At 36.1% G+C, this 21232-nt stretch overlaps 1 protein-coding gene and 1 pseudogene across 1 annotated transcript in view; one reads left to right on the forward strand and one right to left on the reverse strand.

The window, feature by feature from the left end:
* The first annotated feature begins 463 nt into the window (after nucleotides 1-463).
* The window catches only part of LOC145256138 (uncharacterized protein C56G2.4-like), a 41862-nt gene continuing 21093 nt past the window's right edge, over nucleotides 464-21232 (forward strand). Inside the window, exons 1-3 of the mRNA XM_080114723.1 lie at nucleotides 464-773; nucleotides 2758-2996; nucleotides 12994-13168. Coding sequence (XP_079970849.1) covers nucleotides 572-773; nucleotides 2758-2996; nucleotides 12994-13168 — 616 coding nt within the window. The 5' untranslated portion in view covers nucleotides 464-571. The remainder of the gene's footprint in view (nucleotides 774-2757; nucleotides 2997-12993; nucleotides 13169-21232) is intronic.
* On the reverse strand, nucleotides 20274-20390 carry LOC145256561 (5S ribosomal RNA; annotated as a pseudogene).

Consider the following 21232-nt stretch of genomic DNA (forward strand, 5'->3'; position numbering starts at 1 on the left):
TAGGTCTGTAGGTCTGGGAGCTGTTTCTCTAATATATATATATATATATATATATATATATATATATATATATATATATATATATATATATATATATACCCGTCCTGTCACACAACTGTTAAAGAATAAAAAAACTGCCAAACTGTCAAACGAATATATTTCAAGCATTTAGGGAATTGAGGCCGCAAATTTGCTTCAATTTTTTCGGTTTTTTTTTCTATACCAGTTTATACGTTTTTCTTTTTTTAAAACGTTCCAATCTTTTGTCTCTCTTTTTAACTTCGCCGATTTGGACTTTATTTCATATGCGTGCTCATTTTAATGTGAACACTGGCGAAGCATGAATTTTTTTCAACCATTTTTGGCAAAGGATGTACACTCATATAACCACAAATAGTGTAACCCTTCTGATGCATCTTTAAATAACAGCAATTTCCGTCTTTTTTTTTTCTTCTTTTTATAAAACTGCATTTTTCTTGTAGATATCCTGCCACAAGTCACGTGTTCCCCTTGTTCTGGGGAAAATTCGGTCAAGGCAGATCTGCAATCCTGTGTGAGGGCTGTGCGAACAATGTTTCAAGATGACCATCGTTTCTGGTTTGGCCAAGACTACCGAATAGAGTGTCCAGACGATAAAGCCAAGAAACAAACCAGATGTTACAATCCACTGACCAACAGTACAGACAGTTTGGCCACTCGCCTCTTTGAACCAGCAAAGTTTAACAGCACACAATTAAATGGATACATGACCGTCCAGTATTTTTCACCCCCTGGTACGTTCAAAAAGTGTTATCCTTTTTATTTTATTTTATTTATTTATTTATTTTGTATTCACCTCAGGCTAAGGAACTACTTTGATTAGAAAGTAGATTTATAATAACCAACCTAAGTGATGAGTTGTGTAGTAAGGTGGTTGTTCACATTACATTTAAATTTGTACTTTTGTAGAGTCAAAGAAGCAGGAAACAAGGAGGGAATTACAAAGGCAAGCCATCAAAAGAAAAGAAACTATAAAAGTAGAAGCATTTACAGGCAAGCCTTTTTATTTATAGCATTTGTGGTGGCTTTTCGTCATGGTTCCAAGCATTCTGATTAAGTATTTTAATGGTGAATGCTCTGACGAACTGCAGACACTTGTGCCCTCACTACGTAGACACCCTCAACAAACCCGACAGGCAGCTAAATCCCACCCCCCACACAGTAGAAATGTAAAAGATCTTTCTACTCCAATAGTTTCTTCCCCAGAACCGCTACACTCTGGAATCCCATTCCAAGTCCCTGCTTCCCTAACTGTACTGACATGCAGAAATTCAAGTGTAATGTGAACCGACATCTTGCTACCCAAATCCCAAGATAGTGCCCCAGTAGTTGCTGCCCCTGATAGTAGCCCCCTACACCAAAGTGGCAATGTGCCTTGTTTGGGGTGAAAATGTAATAAAAAAAAAAAAGTTGACTTCTTTACACTTTCATGCTCTAACTAATTTTCATTCTCCCCTCCCCCTCGCTAGTTCTTTCTAAACAAAAAAGCAAGAAGTTTTTTAATCATTGACATAACTTGCTGCTTCACTACCAGAATGCAGGAGAAGAAAGGACATGAAAAAATAATTGTCAAGATCTGAAATTCAAGCCATTATATAAAAATAAATTTATAAAATGTTCTCTACAGTGCAATGTAAACTACCATGTATTGTAAACTAAGTCACTGCAGGGAGGCATGTCACGTTTCCTCTTGGTGCACCACAGTGTGTCCCCAACTAGAGCAGACAATTAATCGATTTGATTGAAAAATGGTCGATTTCACCAATTTTGATGACAATAAAATATGAGAGTCCCTGCTCATATATATATATATATATATATATATATATATATATATATATATATATATATATATATATATATACAAGTGAGAATGTGTGTGTGTGAACATTTCTCAACCTATGTACTCAACAAATGTTTTAAACTACAGACTTGAAATTTAGTACATAGGATATTTAGACTTGTGAAAACATTTTAATTGGGTTTCATCCGGAAAAAATGGCTGCTAAGGAGTCAAAATTAAAAAAATTGGTATGTGAGGGGGATCATTGGATTTTTTATCTGTTTGCTAACTTTTTCATGAATGCGTATGCGTGACTCGTTCTCATGACAGCTTCCTTATATTAAGAATAAGTAGGTTTGAAAACACACTTTAAAGTCGTGGCAAGCTGGCCTAATGATCATCGTACTTGACTCCCTGTCTTTAGGTTTTGGTTTCGATCTCAGCTCGAGTATTTTTTTTTTTTACTTACAAGAAGTGAACTGTTCAGAAAAAAAAACATACTCGTATGCTCATGTTTCAGTTTCTGTATGAATTAAAATATAATAAAAATATTTCTGTATGAATTAAAATATAATAAAAAGTATATTATGACTGGGCAACGCCGGGCGGTTTGCTAGTATATATATATATATATATATATACTAGCAAACCGCCCGGCGTTGCCCAGTCATAAAATACTTTTTATTATATTTTAATTCATACAGAAATATTTTTATTATATTTTAATTCAATATATATATATTGAAAATGACACTCAAGATGATGAGAACAGTAGTCCAAAGAATCCAAATAATACAAATAACCAATTCTCATCTCAAAAATTCAGAAACGTTAAAAAAATTGTTTATACTGAAGTAAAAAGAAAGTAATTTTTATTTTTATTATCTGCCAAAAACAGTGATTATAATGATTGATAATTCATTATTTTGCTTCAGGGAGTTATGCGGCTTGCTACAACATTGTGCATGAGGGAAAAAATGTAAGTTTCTCTCTTGACCCGACCACTGACATCGTCTTAAGTCCATGGCAAACTCGAAAACGGCCTTTGATCAGCTGGATATTGCCGGGAAAGCCACGACAAATTTCGTACACTCTTATGTTCGTGGATGCTGGACTTGGCAAAGTCCTTGCGCTCTATACCAATATTCAAGGGAGCAAACTCATAAATAAAACGGTAGGTTTTTGGACTTTTACATAATTATGAAAATAATAAACTTTTTGAACGTTAAAAACTTGGATTTAAAATGAGTGCTTTCTGCCATATTGATTATTCAGTGTGTGTGTGTGTGTGTGTGTGTGTGTGTGTGTGTGTGTGTGAAATGACACTAACCCTATTTGGGTTCAACCGGCTTCCTCTGAAAGAGGAAGTTTCATGGGAGTATGAAATTCACAAGCGATCCCCAATCGCATGTATATCCCCGTTAGGGAAGATGACGACATTAGGTTTTTGCAACTTTTTACAGGGAGGCGTCGACGTTCTTCTTACATACAGTGCCTGGAATTCCAAATAGGTCATCCATTTTAGTAATGACCAGGCTCAACGTTGCTTAACTTTGGTGATCTGTGTATCAACGCGATTATGCTGTGTTATTGAGTATGATTCAAATTGTATTCATTTTTACATTAAATACTAATCCCTATTAATCCCTAACTGTGCATGGAACAGATGTTGCATTCTGAGGGGGGGGGATTTCGTCTTTTATTATTATTATTGACAACTGTACACTCAATAACCCGTATCCTCGAGTGGTCTCTCGGCCTTGATAAGTGGTTACTCCTATGTCAAAAAAAAAAAAAGAAAAAAAGAAAAAAAAGAATCTGACCCAAGGTCATATCAGCATCCTTTGCCAGTTTATGGTAAGCTGCATAAAAAGTAACCAGAAAAAGCCAACGCGATTAGTCAGTCAGTCATGACCTATCAGCAGATGATGTTTCTGATAAAGAAAAAAAAAACAAGAAAAAAGATTTGTTTTCATTGTTACAAAAACAAAAACAAAATCATTTCATTGAAAACTAAAACTTCTTAGATACTTTCCAAAAAAAAAAACAACAACTTTATAGTTATTTCTATGTTTTCGTCTTAAAAAAAAACACTTATTTCTCTGAAACATTTGCGGGGGAAAAATTTTTTTAAATAAAATTTTCTTAAATTTTTTTTATTTTCTTATTTCTTTCATATAATTAAGCTTACGATAAGTCTTATTTTTCTTGTATTAAAGTTTTGTTTACAGCGTTTAGAATTCATTGTCAGATTCTGAATCAGTACCGATAATTTTTCTAGCCTCATAAAGGGATCCCACCCTGTTTTACATTTTTTAAATTGGCTAACTTCTTATGCGCAACAGATGATTAGCAGCTTTCGAATACATCTATCTCCCATCAACGGCCATCCAGACGAAGGAAGATATGAAATAAAACATAAAACACTAAACTTTGTAGCTTGCTAAAAATGGGCATAAATTATAACCAAATTAATTGTTAAATACCTTTAAAATTTATGTTCCGTTCTGCATGAAATACATATCTCTATTAATCCTTACCTGTGAATTGAATATCATAATACTTAGTTCACTGCACCTTTTGGTGTATCAGAATTTGGGGGGAATTTTTGACACCCCTAACATGAAACTGTGAATAAAATATAAAGAAACTCGTAATTTCTCTTTTAAAAGTGAGTTGTTTATTTTCGTTATGGAATATACTTCCAAAATAAACAATTAAAGTTGTTTGAAAAATGATAGAAATATTATTTTTCATTTTTTAAAAAACAGTGTTTACAAAGTGCTGGCGCGCCTTCATGCAGCAATTTTTTTGTTTTACGTAATGAAATCAATTGAATTTACGAGTTTATTTTTTTTTCAATTTTTAAACTTTAAAAATCTATCAAAATTTTTCTATTGGTTAAATTTTTACGATATTTTCAGGGTCAATGTGAAATTTTATGCTCTTTCGAATAAACCGAATATAATATTTTAGACAAACGTTTTTTTTAAATTCACCTCCCATTTTGAAATGTCCATTAAAATTTTAATAATTAATTTATGTACCAAAGTCCACAAATTGAAGATAAAAGATCAATAAATAATATATTGTAAATTAAAACAAAAAAAAAAGAAGTGTTGTTTGGAAATTTACTTGTAAAGTCTAAAGTGTAAAACCTTTTTTTAAAAAAAAGCACACTGATTTTTTTTTTTTAATTGGGGGCCTATGTTCTGCTTATATTGTTCAGTAAGTAATGTTTCATTCGATGTTTTCTTTTTTTTTAGATATTTAAAAAAAATTCACTCGACAAAAAAGAATGAAAATATAATAAATCAAAAATTTATGTATTTCTTTGAGAAAAGAAAAAAAAATCCTCGACGGTCTTTCTTTTTTAAAGGCAAAATCTTATAAGTAAAATTTGACTATTTTTAAACTATGGGAACACATATTTCTTCAGGGACAAGGCTAGACGACTAATACGAACGTGTGGTTTTTACTTCCTTCTGTCCATCCGTAGTTTAAAACAATAAAAAAACTACTTCCGGTTTTCGCTAAAAACGTAAAATTCTTGCATCATGGCGCGTTTTTCAAATAGGTGTTTAAAAAATTCTTTTATTTAAAAAATAAATGGATTTTAAAATATAAATATGGATAAATTCTTAACAATGAAGAATGGAACTACACATTGATTAGTAATTCTTATAAGTAAGTGATTTTTTGGAATTTATATTGATTTTTTATAATCGACATAAGTTAAATTTCGTTTATTATCTTCAAATCTTTTTAAAAAACGATTTAAAAAAACAAATATTGCATAATTTGCTATTAAACCTGTTATTTTTTTTAATTTTGGTCTTTGCTCCTTTAATTGAAAAAAAAATTAGGGTTTGAATTACATTTTTCAAGTAGATATAAGTTTGGAAAGATAGGAGGTCGAATTATTCAATATTTTTTCACGCAAGGTCGTTTTTGACATATCTACTGCACCTTGTCATAACAAAAATCGATACTAAATATTAGCCAAATCGACCCAGTAGTTTCCAATAAAAAAATAAGATTTAGATACCAATCCTTAATAATCTCTACTAATTTCTTAATGCATCGACGGATACCATAATACATAGGTCGCTGCACTTTATCACAAAAAAGGTCCATATAAAATTTCAGCAAAATCGAACAAATAGACAGGCCACGATGAAATATAATATACTAACCATTTTTGTCTATTAAAAGCGATAACACCTACAGCTCATTTATTTAAAATGAGGACTATATGTTACATAGGGTTATCATTGAGGGGCACCATTTACGTTTGGTGTATAACATAAAAGGATTCCGTGTGCGTATGATTGTCTCTAATATAAAGGGTTGTGTGTTTGATTATCATGAAGGGAATCGTGTGTGTGACATGTATTTTCAGAACCTACCTCTGCTTCTTCGATGTTGGACCATCTGGAAATTTCTCATCCTGGAGGGAGACTTGATACCTGTTTTTGGATGAAGATTCAATCACTCCAAGACAAGGAATTAGTTTTATAGTTTTTTATTTCACTTTCCCCAGAGGTCCTGCAGAAGGTGGAAGTGAAATCGGCCTGTGTGGGTTCTTATTCTACACACGTCAGCGTTCGTCCCCCCCCCCGTGGAGAGGAGGAGACAACGAGAAGCCGTCCGTTATCTTTTGTGTCCAAATCAAATCTCACCGATCTAGCCAACCTGACCACATCACTCATACGTAATCTGGTCAGCTGACCTTCGGTTCTGGTAAACGTGTCTACACTCCACGTTTACTCACCTCTCTCTCTCTCTCTCTCTCTCTCTCTCTCTCTCTCTCATATATGCCAAACGTCTAGAGTAAATGTGGTACTGTGGTGATTAATCAGTATCAATCCCTCTAAATACCTCACATTGCATGGACTAGATACCATAATACTTAGTTGGTTGCACATAATAGTGGTTTATACAAAATTTTAAACAGATCGTTCTAACAATTTCCGAGAACAGCTAAAACTTAAATACTAATCTCTATTAATCCTTAATAATACCTAAAGCAAATACCTAACCTACCTAACTGTGGATCAAAACGGGTACCATAAAGTTTACTGTGCCTTATCAAAACAAATGTTCATACAAAATTTCAGCTAGATAGACCCAGTAGTTTCTGAGCAAAAGTGAAACTGACAGACAGATAAACAGACAGACTAATAGAAAAATGATATCAGCTAAACTTTTAGTCTGATAAAAGCCGGCAAAGGTTATAGACTGTTGAGTTCAAATTAGTATTTATGCTACACTTTGAGAAGAAATAAACAGGTCGCCCAGCATTGCCCGGTCGTAAAATATGCTTAAATATGATTAATGCATATGTCATATTCATTATTACTATATATTAGACCCAATATATAGTAATGATTTAAAAAGTAAAAAAAAAAAAAATGACTTGTGCACCACCAACAAAAATTGAAACCAAAACGTTTAGCTTACGATTTTCATTTTCCTTTGGCGTTAATGCCTGAGCTATGAAGACATGTTTGCTGCAAGGCTAAAAATTAAAAAAATGAACCAATAGCTATTACGTTAAACATGTATATTCGTGATGTTGTCGTTTGATCTTCACCTGGCATATTCTATTTTTTTTTAATTGCACCAATTTTTCTCGGCTTAAACCCAAATATAAAGTTTTGCATGAGTTTGAATACTCTATATGTTAAGTTTCATGTCTGTAGACCAAAAACTGATGAAAGAGTTTGTAGGCAAAATTTTTTTAAACAAATATATATATACACACACATATATATATACTAGCAAAAGTACCCGTCGTTGACTGGGTTCAAAAACAGCCTACAGAAAATGGACTCTAATTTATGAAAGTATGATAAGTTATGAAAAGGAAGGGTTGTAAAGAGATAGCTTCGAATTTGGAGGTATCAAAACCAAAGCAAAATATGATGAAAGTAAAAATAAAATAAATAAACCCCATAATTTATTATACCATACCTGTACACACTGAAACACTTATCACAATATTCTGTGAATATATATTAAACACCTTGTTGAACTTTGTGACATATTTACATTCTATGGAGGTCAGGCGCAAACGAACACCCCATCATTTTATTATACCATATTTCTTCAAAATGAAACATAATTATCAAAGTATACTTACGCAGATAGATATGAAAAGTCTTTATTAAAGTTTGTGCCTATTTCCATTCTATGGAGACCAGACGTGAACGTAGACCCCACAATTTTATTATGCCATCCCTATTTAAGTTAAAACATACTTATCAAAGTATTCTTATGTATATCTATATCAAAAGCACTTGTAAACGTTTTTTTTTTAATTTTTTAATTTTTTATTTCCATACTTTGTGGACCAGGCACGAACGCAGACCCCACAATTTTAATGAACCACCGTTCTGCCAGATCAAACTTACCCATTCCTGTGTCTCGATACATATATATATATATATATATATATATATATATATCTTTGTTAAATTGTCTTAAAGATATCTTATTATAACATTACATTTAAACCTAATTCCAATTTATGATTTTATTCTAATTTTTATTCTCAATTATTTTACTTTGTTTATCACCATCATAAAGTAACTATTTCCCTTTATATTTGAAATATTTTCCAGATACATCTGCCTTACTTAAAAATGCTAGGTTTATATTTGGTGTCTTTTAAAAAAAAACACTACCCAATATTTTTGCTGATGAGGAGACTTTGTTTCAAAAGACTATATGTTAAAATTATTGTCCAGGAATTAATGTCTATCGCAATAAAAACATTGTTTCCGAAACGATCGTACAATTTATTGGCTTTGTTGTGTTCCTTCTTATGAAACCGATTTTTAATTTTTAATTTTAATTATCAATTATCAATCATCTTATTAAATATACACATACGTCAATATATATAATGTAAAATGTTTTTGGCTCCTGATGGGGGTAGTTATTTATTTGCCGCTCACCTCGGCAAAATGTGGCACAAGGCCGGAAAGTGGGGATCAAGTAGGCTCCCCTAAAGGAGGGGCATTCCTGCAATTGTAAAAATTGCCTGAGTAACCCCGTCGGCATTCGCTGGTAGGGGCGCCTCAGGCAGTAAGCAATGATCTTACTCCACCGGAAAGCCCATTGGCAAGGCCTGGGAGGGTGGACCTCTTAGGTATTACCCAGGCGGTGTACCTCAGTCCAACAGGTGCTGTGCCGGTTCCCGGCCCCTCACCTGTTGAGCTGAGTGTCAAGTGACGAATCCTTGACGAGTATTACTACTCTGTCTCCCTGCAGCTGAAACCGCTAGGAGACCTTCCCCATCAGATGAGCTGGTGGGGATATGAGATGAATGGATTTGCCAATCATTTTTATAACCAACGGCTGTGCTAAACAACTAATGAAAACGTTTAAAAATTATTAAAAAACTGTCGAATTTTGGATTCAATCAGTTCGCCGTTAACTACGGCACGGACCGCATTTGATTCTTGACCGCCATCTTTGTTACTGATCTGAACTACACTGCCATCTTTGTTCAACACAATGTCTCAAAACTTAACATATAGAAAGAGGTTTGTTTTTTTTTTTGTTTTTTTACTAGGAGGTCACCACTTATCAAGGCCCGGAGGCCACTCAGGGATAAGAGGTATTGCATGTACGGTACATTGTACATTAGTGTTGAGATTTCATAAAGTGTCTACTTAAGGGGGCGATTCATCAGGAATTTGTTTATGTTGGATTTGAAGACATCCAAGTTGTAGTCAGGTGGGATACAGGCAGACGGAACAGAGTTCCACTGGCGTGCTGTTCTAAGAAAGAAGCTGTGTTAATGGAATCTACATTTTGATTTAGGCACAGATAGAGAGTGGGGAAAATTTTTGATAGTGGCTTCAGCTAGACGGGTGTTTTTCGTAAAAGATTGGCAAGGAGGGAACAGAGATTGGAGCTCAGATGAGCACTTGCCATGGAAATAACGGTAAAACAAAGACAGGCTCGCAACGTCTCTTCTGTGGGAGAGAGGTTGCAGGGAAGAGAAAAGGGCATCCCCCACTAAGCCACAAAGTCTATTTTGTACTTTGTCAAGGCAGGATAGGCTATTTTTAGCAGCTCCTGCCCAGATATGGCAGCAGTATTCCATCCTTGGACATACTTGGCTTTTATATAGATAGAGAATTGCATCAGTAGTGAAATATCTTCTGGAGCGGTAGAAGGAACCCACCATCTTTCCAGCGACCCTGGCAAAAGACTTGATGTACGTGTTCCATTTCATATCAGGAGTAAAGGTCAAGCCCAGAAGCTTGTCAAAACATTGAGCTTCTCCTAGGCGAGAGCCATCCATTACAATTGATGCCAGATGGGGATCAGAGCGTTGATGGTGTAAAGATAGGAGCTTGGTTTTAGATGCATTAAAGGTAACCAGCCACGTCTTCCCCCACTGAACTACACGCTCGAGATCAGAGGAGAGAGAATCAGAGAGAACTTTGTCATTTACAGCCTTTGATGTGTTGCCGTAGATGGTTGTGTCATCAGCATAGATGTCAACGAATGATTTAAGTATGTGTTTAGGGAGGTCATTGATGTAGATCAGGAAGAGAGTTGGGCCCAGGATGGACCTCTGAGGGACTCAAGCATTAATACTGCAGGCCTCTGATTTTTTTCCATCGACCACTACTCTTGTGAGCCTATCGGAGAGAAATGATTTAATGATTGAGAAAACATTTCCAGTTGTACTATAGCTGGAAATCTTGTGAAGTAGTCCTTTATGCCATACCTTGTCGAAGGTCTTTGATATGTCAAGTGCAATTGCGCTAGAAAGGTAGCCTTTGTCGAGAGATTTGCTAATCCTATGAGATATAACCGTTAGCACATCTGCGGTAGATCTTGCAGAATGGAAACCATATTGCGTGTCACTAAGGAGATTATTTCTGCTGAGGTGGTTGACTATTTCACTATTTAGTATGGATTCCAGCAACTTACTCATGACACACAGGAGACTTATAGGTCTGTACTGAGAGGGAGATGACTTATCACCTGAATTCTTAAATACAGGGCATACTGATGAGATTTTCCAGGGTGTTGGAAAGCACTTCTCCTTAAGGCAATGCTTAAACAGTTTTGTAAGTATGGGAGCAAGTTCAGGTTGAAGCTTTTTTAACACTATAATTGGGATGCCGTCAGGGCCAGTTGCTGTACTGGAATCAAGGTTCTTGATTAGCTGGGCGACCTCATGCACAGATATTTGTATGTTACCTAGCGTGTTTTGTGTTATAGGAGGAAATATGGGGAGTTGATGGCCTGCGTTGCATAGGGTAGAATTAGCTGCAAAGTTCTTTGCAAATAGTTTGGCCCTGTCTGATGCTGACGAGATGACCTCTGGTCCATTGATAATGGTTGGGATAGAACGCACACTTCTGTTCAGGATCCTATTTGTTATTTGCCAAAACTGGTGGGAACCAAGACGCTGATCAGCTACTTTGGATTTAACAGACTGGGCATATAGCTCTCTTGCATTTTTTATTACTCTTTTACAGTGGTTGCTGGCAGTCCTGAAAGCAGCTTTAGTCTCAGTGCATCAATCGTGTGTTTACGTAAATATTATGCAACTATAAATCATGTAGAATATCTGCATAAACATAATTCTATGTAATAGTTAGCTAAAGATGATCATCCCATAAAAAAAACGAAAAAAAACTAATGAGGAATTCACTAAAATGAATGATTAAAAGAAATATGCAAATTAGATCTTTTCCAGATGAATGCAATTCAAGGATCGATATATAAGAAAGTTGTATTTTATTTTTAAATAAATAGAAAAAAAAAGTTAGATGAGTTGTGTTGTCACTCACTCACACGCACACGCGTGCAAATAAACGAGCGTTTATTCATTTCAATTTCCCCGCGCATTTTACACAAAAATAAGTTCTTCCAGCAACGCCATAATTTCAAATACGTCCACACATGAACATATTTCTGGCGGACGTAGTTGAAGACAGTATCACGTGACACAAGCGACCAATGAGAAAATTCAGAAGATTGTCTTTTTAACGCTTTTCCAAAAAACAAAATATTAGCAGTAGCAATCTTGTTTTGGAGCCGGTCCAAAAAACATTCTCTCTTCCTTCCTTTTTCTCTTCTTTCTCGCTTCGACGAAACATGAAACACGTGCCTCTCGTTTTCATAACATCAATTACACACGCTACGCAGTCACAGAAAAATCACACTTATGTTCACACGCACCCATTCCGTACATTTTCTATAAGAATTAACAACAACGGATTACTTTCCTCATGGGACTTTCGAATAAGGTTACCTTAGCCATTTAAAACACAAACTTTGAAATAAGGACATTATTTTCACAGAAGACTTTTACCTTCTAATCTTATTGATTTAACGAAGGACTTTCATCTAACATTCTAATAATGATTTCGCAATAACTTTTACTGATCGGACCTTTGCTTGTTCATCTTGTCATTTTTGTTGAAAAATAAATGCGGTGCTTTTTAAACGAGAAGGAGGTGTCATTTTGTTTTATTCCTTTTTTTTTTAATTATTTTGTTTGGGGCAAAGAGATTTACTTTCACTTAGCTTCTTCTCCCCTACAAATTGGTGACACCCGACCGTGAGATGAAACATGCACTTCCTTCTGTACACTACACTAGAGTATATATATATATCTATATGTGGTATTGTGGCGATATAGTAATCCCTAAATATGTAGCTAATGGATACCATGATTCTTAGTTCATTGCAACTTATCATTACAAAAGTCCATACAAATTTCAGCCTGATCTGGCCAGTTGTTTTCTATAAAACACAGAACGGACAAACAGACAATATTAATCCCTAACCTGTATCAAATGGATACCATAATACTTAAACTGGGATTAAATCTAAATGCAGATTCCATGAACAAAACTTCTTTCCCAGAACTGCCCGCCCGTGGAACACTGTTCCACTGACCTGCTTCCCAGTTGCATACAATATGGTAGCCTTCAAGTTCTTGCTCAGCCGTCCCTATAAATAATCCAATGCTACTCAAGTTACGCCATTAACGATTACTACTCTACCACCTTATAGGTATATGCAAAAGTTTAGCTAGATCGACCAGTAGTTTCTGAAATAAAAACTTGAATAAAGTGACAAACCGACCAAAAGAAATATATTAGGAGACACTTTTGTTTGTTTTTCAGGAAATCCTTCCATACAGCGGACCTAAAAACTTCCGTCCTGTGGCAAATCCATATGTCTTTCTGTTATTCGAACAAACCGAACCAGAAATCCGAATCTCCAGAAGATGGCGGGAAACATTCAAATGGCCATTGTACCGCTTCGTCCAGGATTTTACAAGTGACCACAATCTTAAAGGTGATTTATGCCAATTTCTATTTCTTTGCTTTAAAATTTGTCTAAAACCAGCAGGTTACTCGGCGTTGCCCGGGAACATAAAAACAAACTAAGAACAAACAGTGTAAAGTTTCTCACGACATCAAAGGTTTTTTTTTATTGGGGATTATCTCCCTTGGATTGGGCGTATTTTTTGTTATTATTTCTTATTTTTCTCATTATGGCAAGTGCTCGTCTGAGCTCCAATCTCTCGTCCCCCCTCGCCAATCTTTCACAAGAAACACCCGTCTGGCTGAAACTACTGTCAATAATTTTCCCCACTTTTTATCTGTGCCTTAATCCAAACGTAGATTCTATGAACAAAGCTTCTTTCTCAGAAGTGCACGACTGTGGAACCCTCTTCCGTTTGCCTGTTTCCCACCTGACTACAACTACAACATAAACAAACTCCTGACAAACCGCCCCTTAAGTAAGACATTCTATCAAAACCACAATGATTACTATGATACTATCTCATTGATTACTGTACACGCAATAACACTTATCCCTGAGTGGCCTTCGGGCCTTGATAAGTGGTGACCTCCATGTAAAAAAAAAAGAAAAGAAAAAAATGTCAAATTTGCAATTAACGGAATTCAAATGTGGTTAAATTCGATACTTGGGCGGCTTAGGGTGCTGTTGTTGTCTACTGTATGTGTTGCTTCTTTGAGTTTCCGAACAATTAAAACAATACAAACATTCATACCTTATCTCCAAAATCCAGAATTACATTAAAAATCGTGTTTAAAATATAATATATAATAGTACTAATTTATGAATGGCCATTTGGTGGTTATGAACTGAACCTTTTTTTTTTTTCTAAATTATCATATTATTTCTCTGGAATTATGCTGATTAAAAAAATAACAACTTTGTAAGAGTTATAGTTCCTATTTAAACTAACTCCCCACAGGACAGAGTTAGACACCATGGTCGTTTTTTAATGTGGAGAAAAGGAACAAAAAATAAAAAATTGTCTCAGTCGTGAAGGACTACCACTCCTCCACTAACAGAGAACAAGAAATTGAAGTGTAGCATCTGAAGAACAGATGGTATTTATTTGCTCCCCCACCGAGCAAATTAGGCACAAGGCCAATTTTTAATGTGAGGAGTGGAGGGAGGGGGAAGGGAAAAAGGGGACCAGCTCCCGAGAGGTGGGAAATGGGAGCTGGTTAAAGGTCAGGTATATGGGGTATCCCCCACATCTGGTCTTTGCTTGCAGTATCTGCCGGAACAGATGGTATTTATTTGCTCCCCCACCGAGCAAATTAGGCACAAGGCCAATTTTTAATGTGAGGAGTGAAGGGAGGGGGAAGGGAAAAAGGGGACCAGCTCCCGAGAGGTGGGAAATGGGAGCTGGTTAAAGGTCAGGTATGTGGGGTTGCCCCCACATCTGGTCTTTGCTTGCAGTATCTGCCGGAACAGATGGTATTTATTTGCTCCCCCACTGAGCAAATTAGGCACAAGGCCGTTTTTAATGTGAGGTAAAAACCAGCTCCCCTAAAAGTAGGCAAAAAGGGGGCACTCTGGTTACCAAAAATAATAATTGTCCCAGTATAGAGGGTTTCCCCTCCACTGACTGGTACAAACTATCTTAAGTGCAGTATCTGCCGGAACAGATGGTATTTATTTGCTCCCCCACTGAGCAAATTAGGCACAAGGCCGTTTTTAATGTGAGGTAAAAACCAGCTCCCCTAAAAGTAGGCAAAAAGGGGGCACTCTGGTTACCAAAAATAATAATTGTCCCAGTATAGAGGGTTTCCCCTCCATTGACTGGTACAAATTATCTTAAGTGTAGTATCTGCCGGAACAGATGGTATTTATTTGCTCCCCCACCGAGCAAATTAGGCACAGGGCCGATTTTTAATGTGAGGAGTGAAGGGAGGGGGAAGGGGAAAAGGGGACCAGCTCCCGAGAGGTGGGAAATGGGAGCTGGTTAAAGGTCAGGCATGTGGGGTTGCCCCCACATCTGGTCTTTGCTAGTCATAGCTAGTCATAGCTTGCAGTATCTGCCGGAACAGATACTACACTTTGATCTTGACCCAAAGGCCAAGAGTTATAGTTGGACATACGAACATACTTACATACAAGAAACAGGCTAGGTGGGGGGGGCGTTGCTCGGTCATAAAATACGCTTAAATATATTTTAATTCATGCAGATTTCATATTTATTATTGCAGAGCTAATTCTCTATTGGTTATTATATTGTACCTAATATATAGTACTGATTTCAAAAGTTAAAAAACAAAAATGATTTGGGTACCATCAGCTAGAAAAGAAACCAAAATATTTAGTGCTCTAGCCATGTTCCCTACCATATTGGCTATCAACAGATAAGAAAGATTTAAAATTGAACCACTTCAAGCTATGAATGAACTTGTGCATGCATAAAACTAATAGAAATATGTCGGCAGATTGGAATGAACATTTTGAATTTTGCATTTTGATGACATATATCTGTACGTGTTATTTATCCATCCAAACAAAGATTTTACTCATCATAAACCATCTTTGGTGTATGATTACTATTGGGTTGGTGCAAAAATAATGTCGTTTTTTTATGTTATACGAACTGACGAACTGCAATCATATGCTCTGACGAACTGCAATCACTTGTGCCCCCACGACGTGAGCACCCTCGACAAACCCGACAGGCTGCTAAATCCCACCCCCACACTGTAGAGATTCCTAGATGTAAAAGATCTTTTTACTCCAATAGTTTCTTCCCCAGAACCGCTAGACTCTGGAATTCCATTCCAGGTCCCTGCTCCCCCAACAGTACTGACGTGCAGAAGTTCAAGTGTAACGTGAACCAACATCTTGCTGCCCAAATCCTTACACAGTACCCCAGTAGTTGTTGCCCCTGATAGTAGCCCCCTACACCAAAGTGGCAATGTGCCTTGTTTGGGGTGAAAATGTAATATAAAAAAAAATAAAGAAAGAAATATCATTCAACCACGGTAGTGGTTGAATATATGCTTAAGTCCGAAATTGAATGAATCGAGACACATTCAAACCCCCACCACTAATTCCGTTCGCAACCAAATTTCAAACAGGTTATATAGTTGGATAGAACACCTCATAAGCTACATTTTGAAAAAAAAATCTCGAAAATTGGTTCAGTAGAAAAAAAGTTACAACAAAATATGTGGGTTCACAAACAGGAGAGTAAGTACATAAGTGACTAACGCTTTTTTTTATTATTTTGCATAACTTTTTTTGTATATAAATATTTTTTACTGCGACTTTGCCAATATGACATGTTAGCGTAACGGTTAGAGTACCGGGGGTTGATAGAAAGATTTTAGGTTCAATCCCGTGTATCGTTTTTTTTTATGATTAAAAAACCGAACTTTTTTTTTAATAACTAATTTTTTTGTAACTCTCCTTATGATTTTATAGCAAAAAAATGCTGAATTTATCGATTAAAAATATTAGTGAATTCTATGATATACATATTCTTTGAATGAACTCAAATTTTTCGTTATCACATTTGATGAAAAATGTAGTCCCATTTTGGCAATGCGTCTGACCAATGATGCTTTTGAACCCGCAACCAGCACTGCGATGTCATCAGCAGCAGCCTGGGCATAAATATTCCTATTTTTAAACTCCTTTAAAAGAGGATTTAGCATACAGTTCCATAGTAAAGGTGATAAAATCCCACTTTGGGGGTTTCATTTAACTACTTCCCTTTTAACAGTTGCCCTCAGTAGTTCTACTTGAACTGTTCTCTGCCTCACCATATACTCAATCCATCGGATGAGTACTGGTGGCACATTGAGTTCTCGTAGCGACTTGAACATACTACTGAAGAGTATGTTGTCAAAAGCTCCAAGAATATCTAGAAAGACACCGAGTGCCATCTTCTTTTTTGTTAGTTTACGCTCTATACAGATCACGAATTCATGAACCGCAGTCTCGGTAGAGACCTTGGCTCGGAACTACTGTGATTGAATGATAAATATTGCATAAATGTGTGTTTGAGAGCTAATTTTTTTTGACAATCATTAATAAATATTATAAATTTATATATTAATACAATAGCAATGCCTGGAAAAATCATGGATTATATGGAAAAATGCGCACATGAAAAGTAATATTCTTAAGATTTTATTAAACCTGGAAAAGTAAAGGACAAGAAATTCAACCTGGAAAAGTAAAGAACAAGATATTCTAGTAAAGTAAAAAATAAGAATTTTTTAGACTTAAAATATTGCAGCTAAAAATAAAATTTGAATATTGATAAATATTTTATTTATTATTTGCATATGTTGTTGTTTATTGTTGAGTTAGAAAGAATTAAATGATCCTAATTTTGATATAATAAAATTATTAATTTTTATGTAAATTATAAAATTATTCAACTAACTAACAAACTAATGAATTAATTTTATTCAAACAATTTTCACTACATAAATATATGCAAATAATAGGGGGAAAATAAGTTCAATCCAGCGACTGACACCCTTTCTAACTCAACAATAAACAACAACATATGCAAATAATAAATAAAATATTTATCAATATTCAAATTTTATTTTTAGCTGCAATATTTTAAGTCTAAAAAATTCTTAGTTTTTACTTTACTAGAATATCTTGTTCTTTACTTTTCCAGGTTGAATTTCTTGTCCTTTACTTTTCCAGGTTTAATAAAATCTTAAGAATATTACTTTTCATGCGCGCATTTTTCCATATAATATATATATATATATATATAAACGATATTACTTTTGCACCAACCTAATATTTCCTGTTAATTTCAGTGTTATGTGACCAGTAGATTAAGAATTTAGCAGTTAAATATTTACACACACACACACACACACACACATACACACATGCATACATACATGATGATTGCAACGTCTTGTCAGACGAGTGCCACTCCCTCAGACACTTAAAGTCCATGAGCCCAAAAATGACTTTTTTTTTTCTTTTTTTTTTTTTTTTAGTCCTACTGGTGAATTCACACGCTCAAGCAGGCATGACACTGAAGATGGTCATTGAGATCAATTATTACATGCTTAAAGCATTTCAACTTTTCCATCACCAGAAGACCACTTTTATAGACAAATGCCTAAGGGAGTATCTATACACAGATGATGTTACAGAGTCTTAGCTTTGTACGACAGCTAAGTCTCTCTCTCTCGGTTTTTTTTTTTTTTTTTTTTTTTACATAGGCATCACCACATTATCAAGGCCCAGAGGCCACTCAAGGATAAGGGTTAAAGAGTGTACAGTAGAAATTGGTCAATATAGTAATCATTAGTAATGAAAATTTGGTAAATTTAATAACTTATATGGAACGGCTCATCAAGAACTTATTTACTTTAGACTTGAACACAACCATATTGTAGTCAGCCGGAAAGCAGGAAAACGGAAGACAATTCCACAGGCGTGCAGTTCTAAGAAAGAAGCTTTGTTCATGGAATCTACGTTTAGGTTTAGGCACAGATAAAGAGTGGGGGAAATTATTGATAGTGTTTACAGCTAGACGAGTGTTTCTTGTGAAAGTTTGGCGAGGGGGGACCATAGATTGAAGCTCAGTTGAACACTTTCCATGAAAATAACGATACATCAGAGACAAACTCGCAACATCTCTTCTGTGAGATAGAGGTTGCAAGGAGGAGAAAAGGACATCTCCTACGAGGCTACGAAGTCTATTTTGAACTCTATCAAGGCAGGACAAGTCCTTTCTAGCAGCTCCTGCCCAGATGTGGCAACAGTATTCCATCCTTGGACGTACCTGGCTCTTATATAGGTAGAGAATAGCATCAGCAGTGAGATATCTACTGGATCGATAGAAAGATCCCACCATTTTTCCAGCGGCCTTGGCAACAGATTTGATATACGTGTTCCATTTAAGATCAGGAGTAATGGTCAAGCCCAGAAGCTTGTCAAAACTTGAGGCCTCCTGAAGACGAGAGCCATTCATTTCAATTGATGACAAATGTGGATTAGAATGTTGATGATGTAAAGAGAGAAGCTTGGTTTTAGATGCATTAAAAGTAACCAGCCACTTCTTTCCCCATTGTACTACGTGCTCAAGATCAGAGGAGAGAGAATTGGAGAGAACTTGGTCGTTTACTGTCTTAGATGTGGTACCATAAATGGTAGTGTCGTCAGCATAAATGTCTACAAATGATGTAAGGATATGATTTGGAAGATCATTAATGTAGATCAGGAAAAGAGTTGGGCCCAGGATGGATCCCTGAGGGACACCGGCATTAATACTGTGAGCTTCTGATTTTTGCCCCTCAACTACTACTCTTATGAACCTATCAGAAAGAAATGATTAAATAATTGAGAAGACTTTTCCAGCTATACCATAGCTAGCGATCTTATGAAGTAAACCTTTATGCCATACCCTATCAAAGGCTTTAGATATGTCAAGAGCAATTGCCCTAGAAAGATTGCCACCGTCGAGAGATTTGCTAATCCTATGCGATATAACTGTAAGGACATCTGCTGTAGATCTAGCAGAACGGAAACCATATTGAGTGTCACTAAGAAGGTTATTTTTGTTGAGATGTTTGATTACTTCTGTATTTAACACAGATTCTAGCACGGTTCAAAATGTTGAGAGCCAGAAACAAGCAAGAGCAAGATAGGCAGCAACAAGTTAAACTGCAGACCAGCTTAATGCGGGTACTGGTCTCCCGCTTTATGGTTTTTTAAATCAGAGATTTGCTTCTCCTAGAAAGGTTGCCTTCACCACGGCTTACAGGATTCCTCTCCACCCCAACACACACATACACACAAACACACACATACATACATACATACATACATACATACATACATATACACACACATACATATGCACATACATAATGACACACACACACACATACTCACATACATACAGACACACATACATACATACATACATACATACATAAAAAATGTCTTCCTTCAGTCTTGACTGACTATGGATACCCAGTGTAAGGGTGCCTGTGCGTAAAATTTTTGGAGCAAGAGTTGTGCAATCTCCAGCCACACCTTTCGTGAGTCAACGTTGTTGAACACCAGTGGAAAGTGGAGGTTCAGGATAACTGGAAACAATGCCGAGATAAGTGGAAAGCACATACAGTCCCTAGAATTCCCAAATAGTCACCCATCTGGTACTAACCAGGCTCAACATTGCTTAACTTCGGTGATCTGACGAGAACTGGTGTGTCAACGTGATTATGCCGTACATACATGCATACATACATACATGCATACATACATACATGCATACATGATGATTGCAACGTCTTGTCAGACGAGTGCCACTCCCTCAGACATTTAAAATCCATGAGCCTAAATGCCTGAGGGAGTATCTATACAAAGATGATGTTACAGAGTCTTAGCTTTGTACAACAGCTAAGTCTCTCTCTCGGTTCAAAACGTTGAGATCCAGCAACAAGCAAGAGCAAGATAGCCAGCAACAAATTAAACTGCAGACCAGCTTAATGCGGGTACTGGTCTCCCACTTTGTTTTTTAAATCAGAGATTTGCTTCTCCTAGAAAGGTTGCCTTCACCACGGCTTACGGGAGCCCTCTCTACCCCAATACACACACAATACAATATGTCAGGTCATGTCATATGCTACTGGTACCATGTAACCCAGTACTACCTGCCTCATGGTCGGGTCACCGGCGACTAAACTGGTTCCCCCACCAGACTTGTTTGGTGAGGAGGGTGGCTAGTCTCCCTGAAGGATTAAAAACAAGACCTTCCAAAGGGCAAAGGGCGACATGCATGCATACATACATACATACATACATACATACATGATGATTGTAACGTCTTGTCAAACGAGTGCCACTCCCTCAGTCACTGAGAGTCTATGAGCCTGAAGATAACCTTTTTTTTTCTTTTAGTCTTGCCAGCGAATTCACATGCTCAAGCAGATATGACATTGAAGACGGTCCTTGGCATACATACATATATATACATATACACACATACATACACATACATACCCATAAACATACACACATACAAACATATACAAACATATACATACACACATGCACACACATATACATACATAT

This window comes from Euprymna scolopes, chromosome 32, assembly GCF_053919585.1.
Source record: "Euprymna scolopes isolate OS-2025 chromosome 32, ASM5391958v1, whole genome shotgun sequence".
NCBI lineage: Eukaryota > Metazoa > Mollusca > Cephalopoda > Sepiida > Sepiolidae > Euprymna > Euprymna scolopes.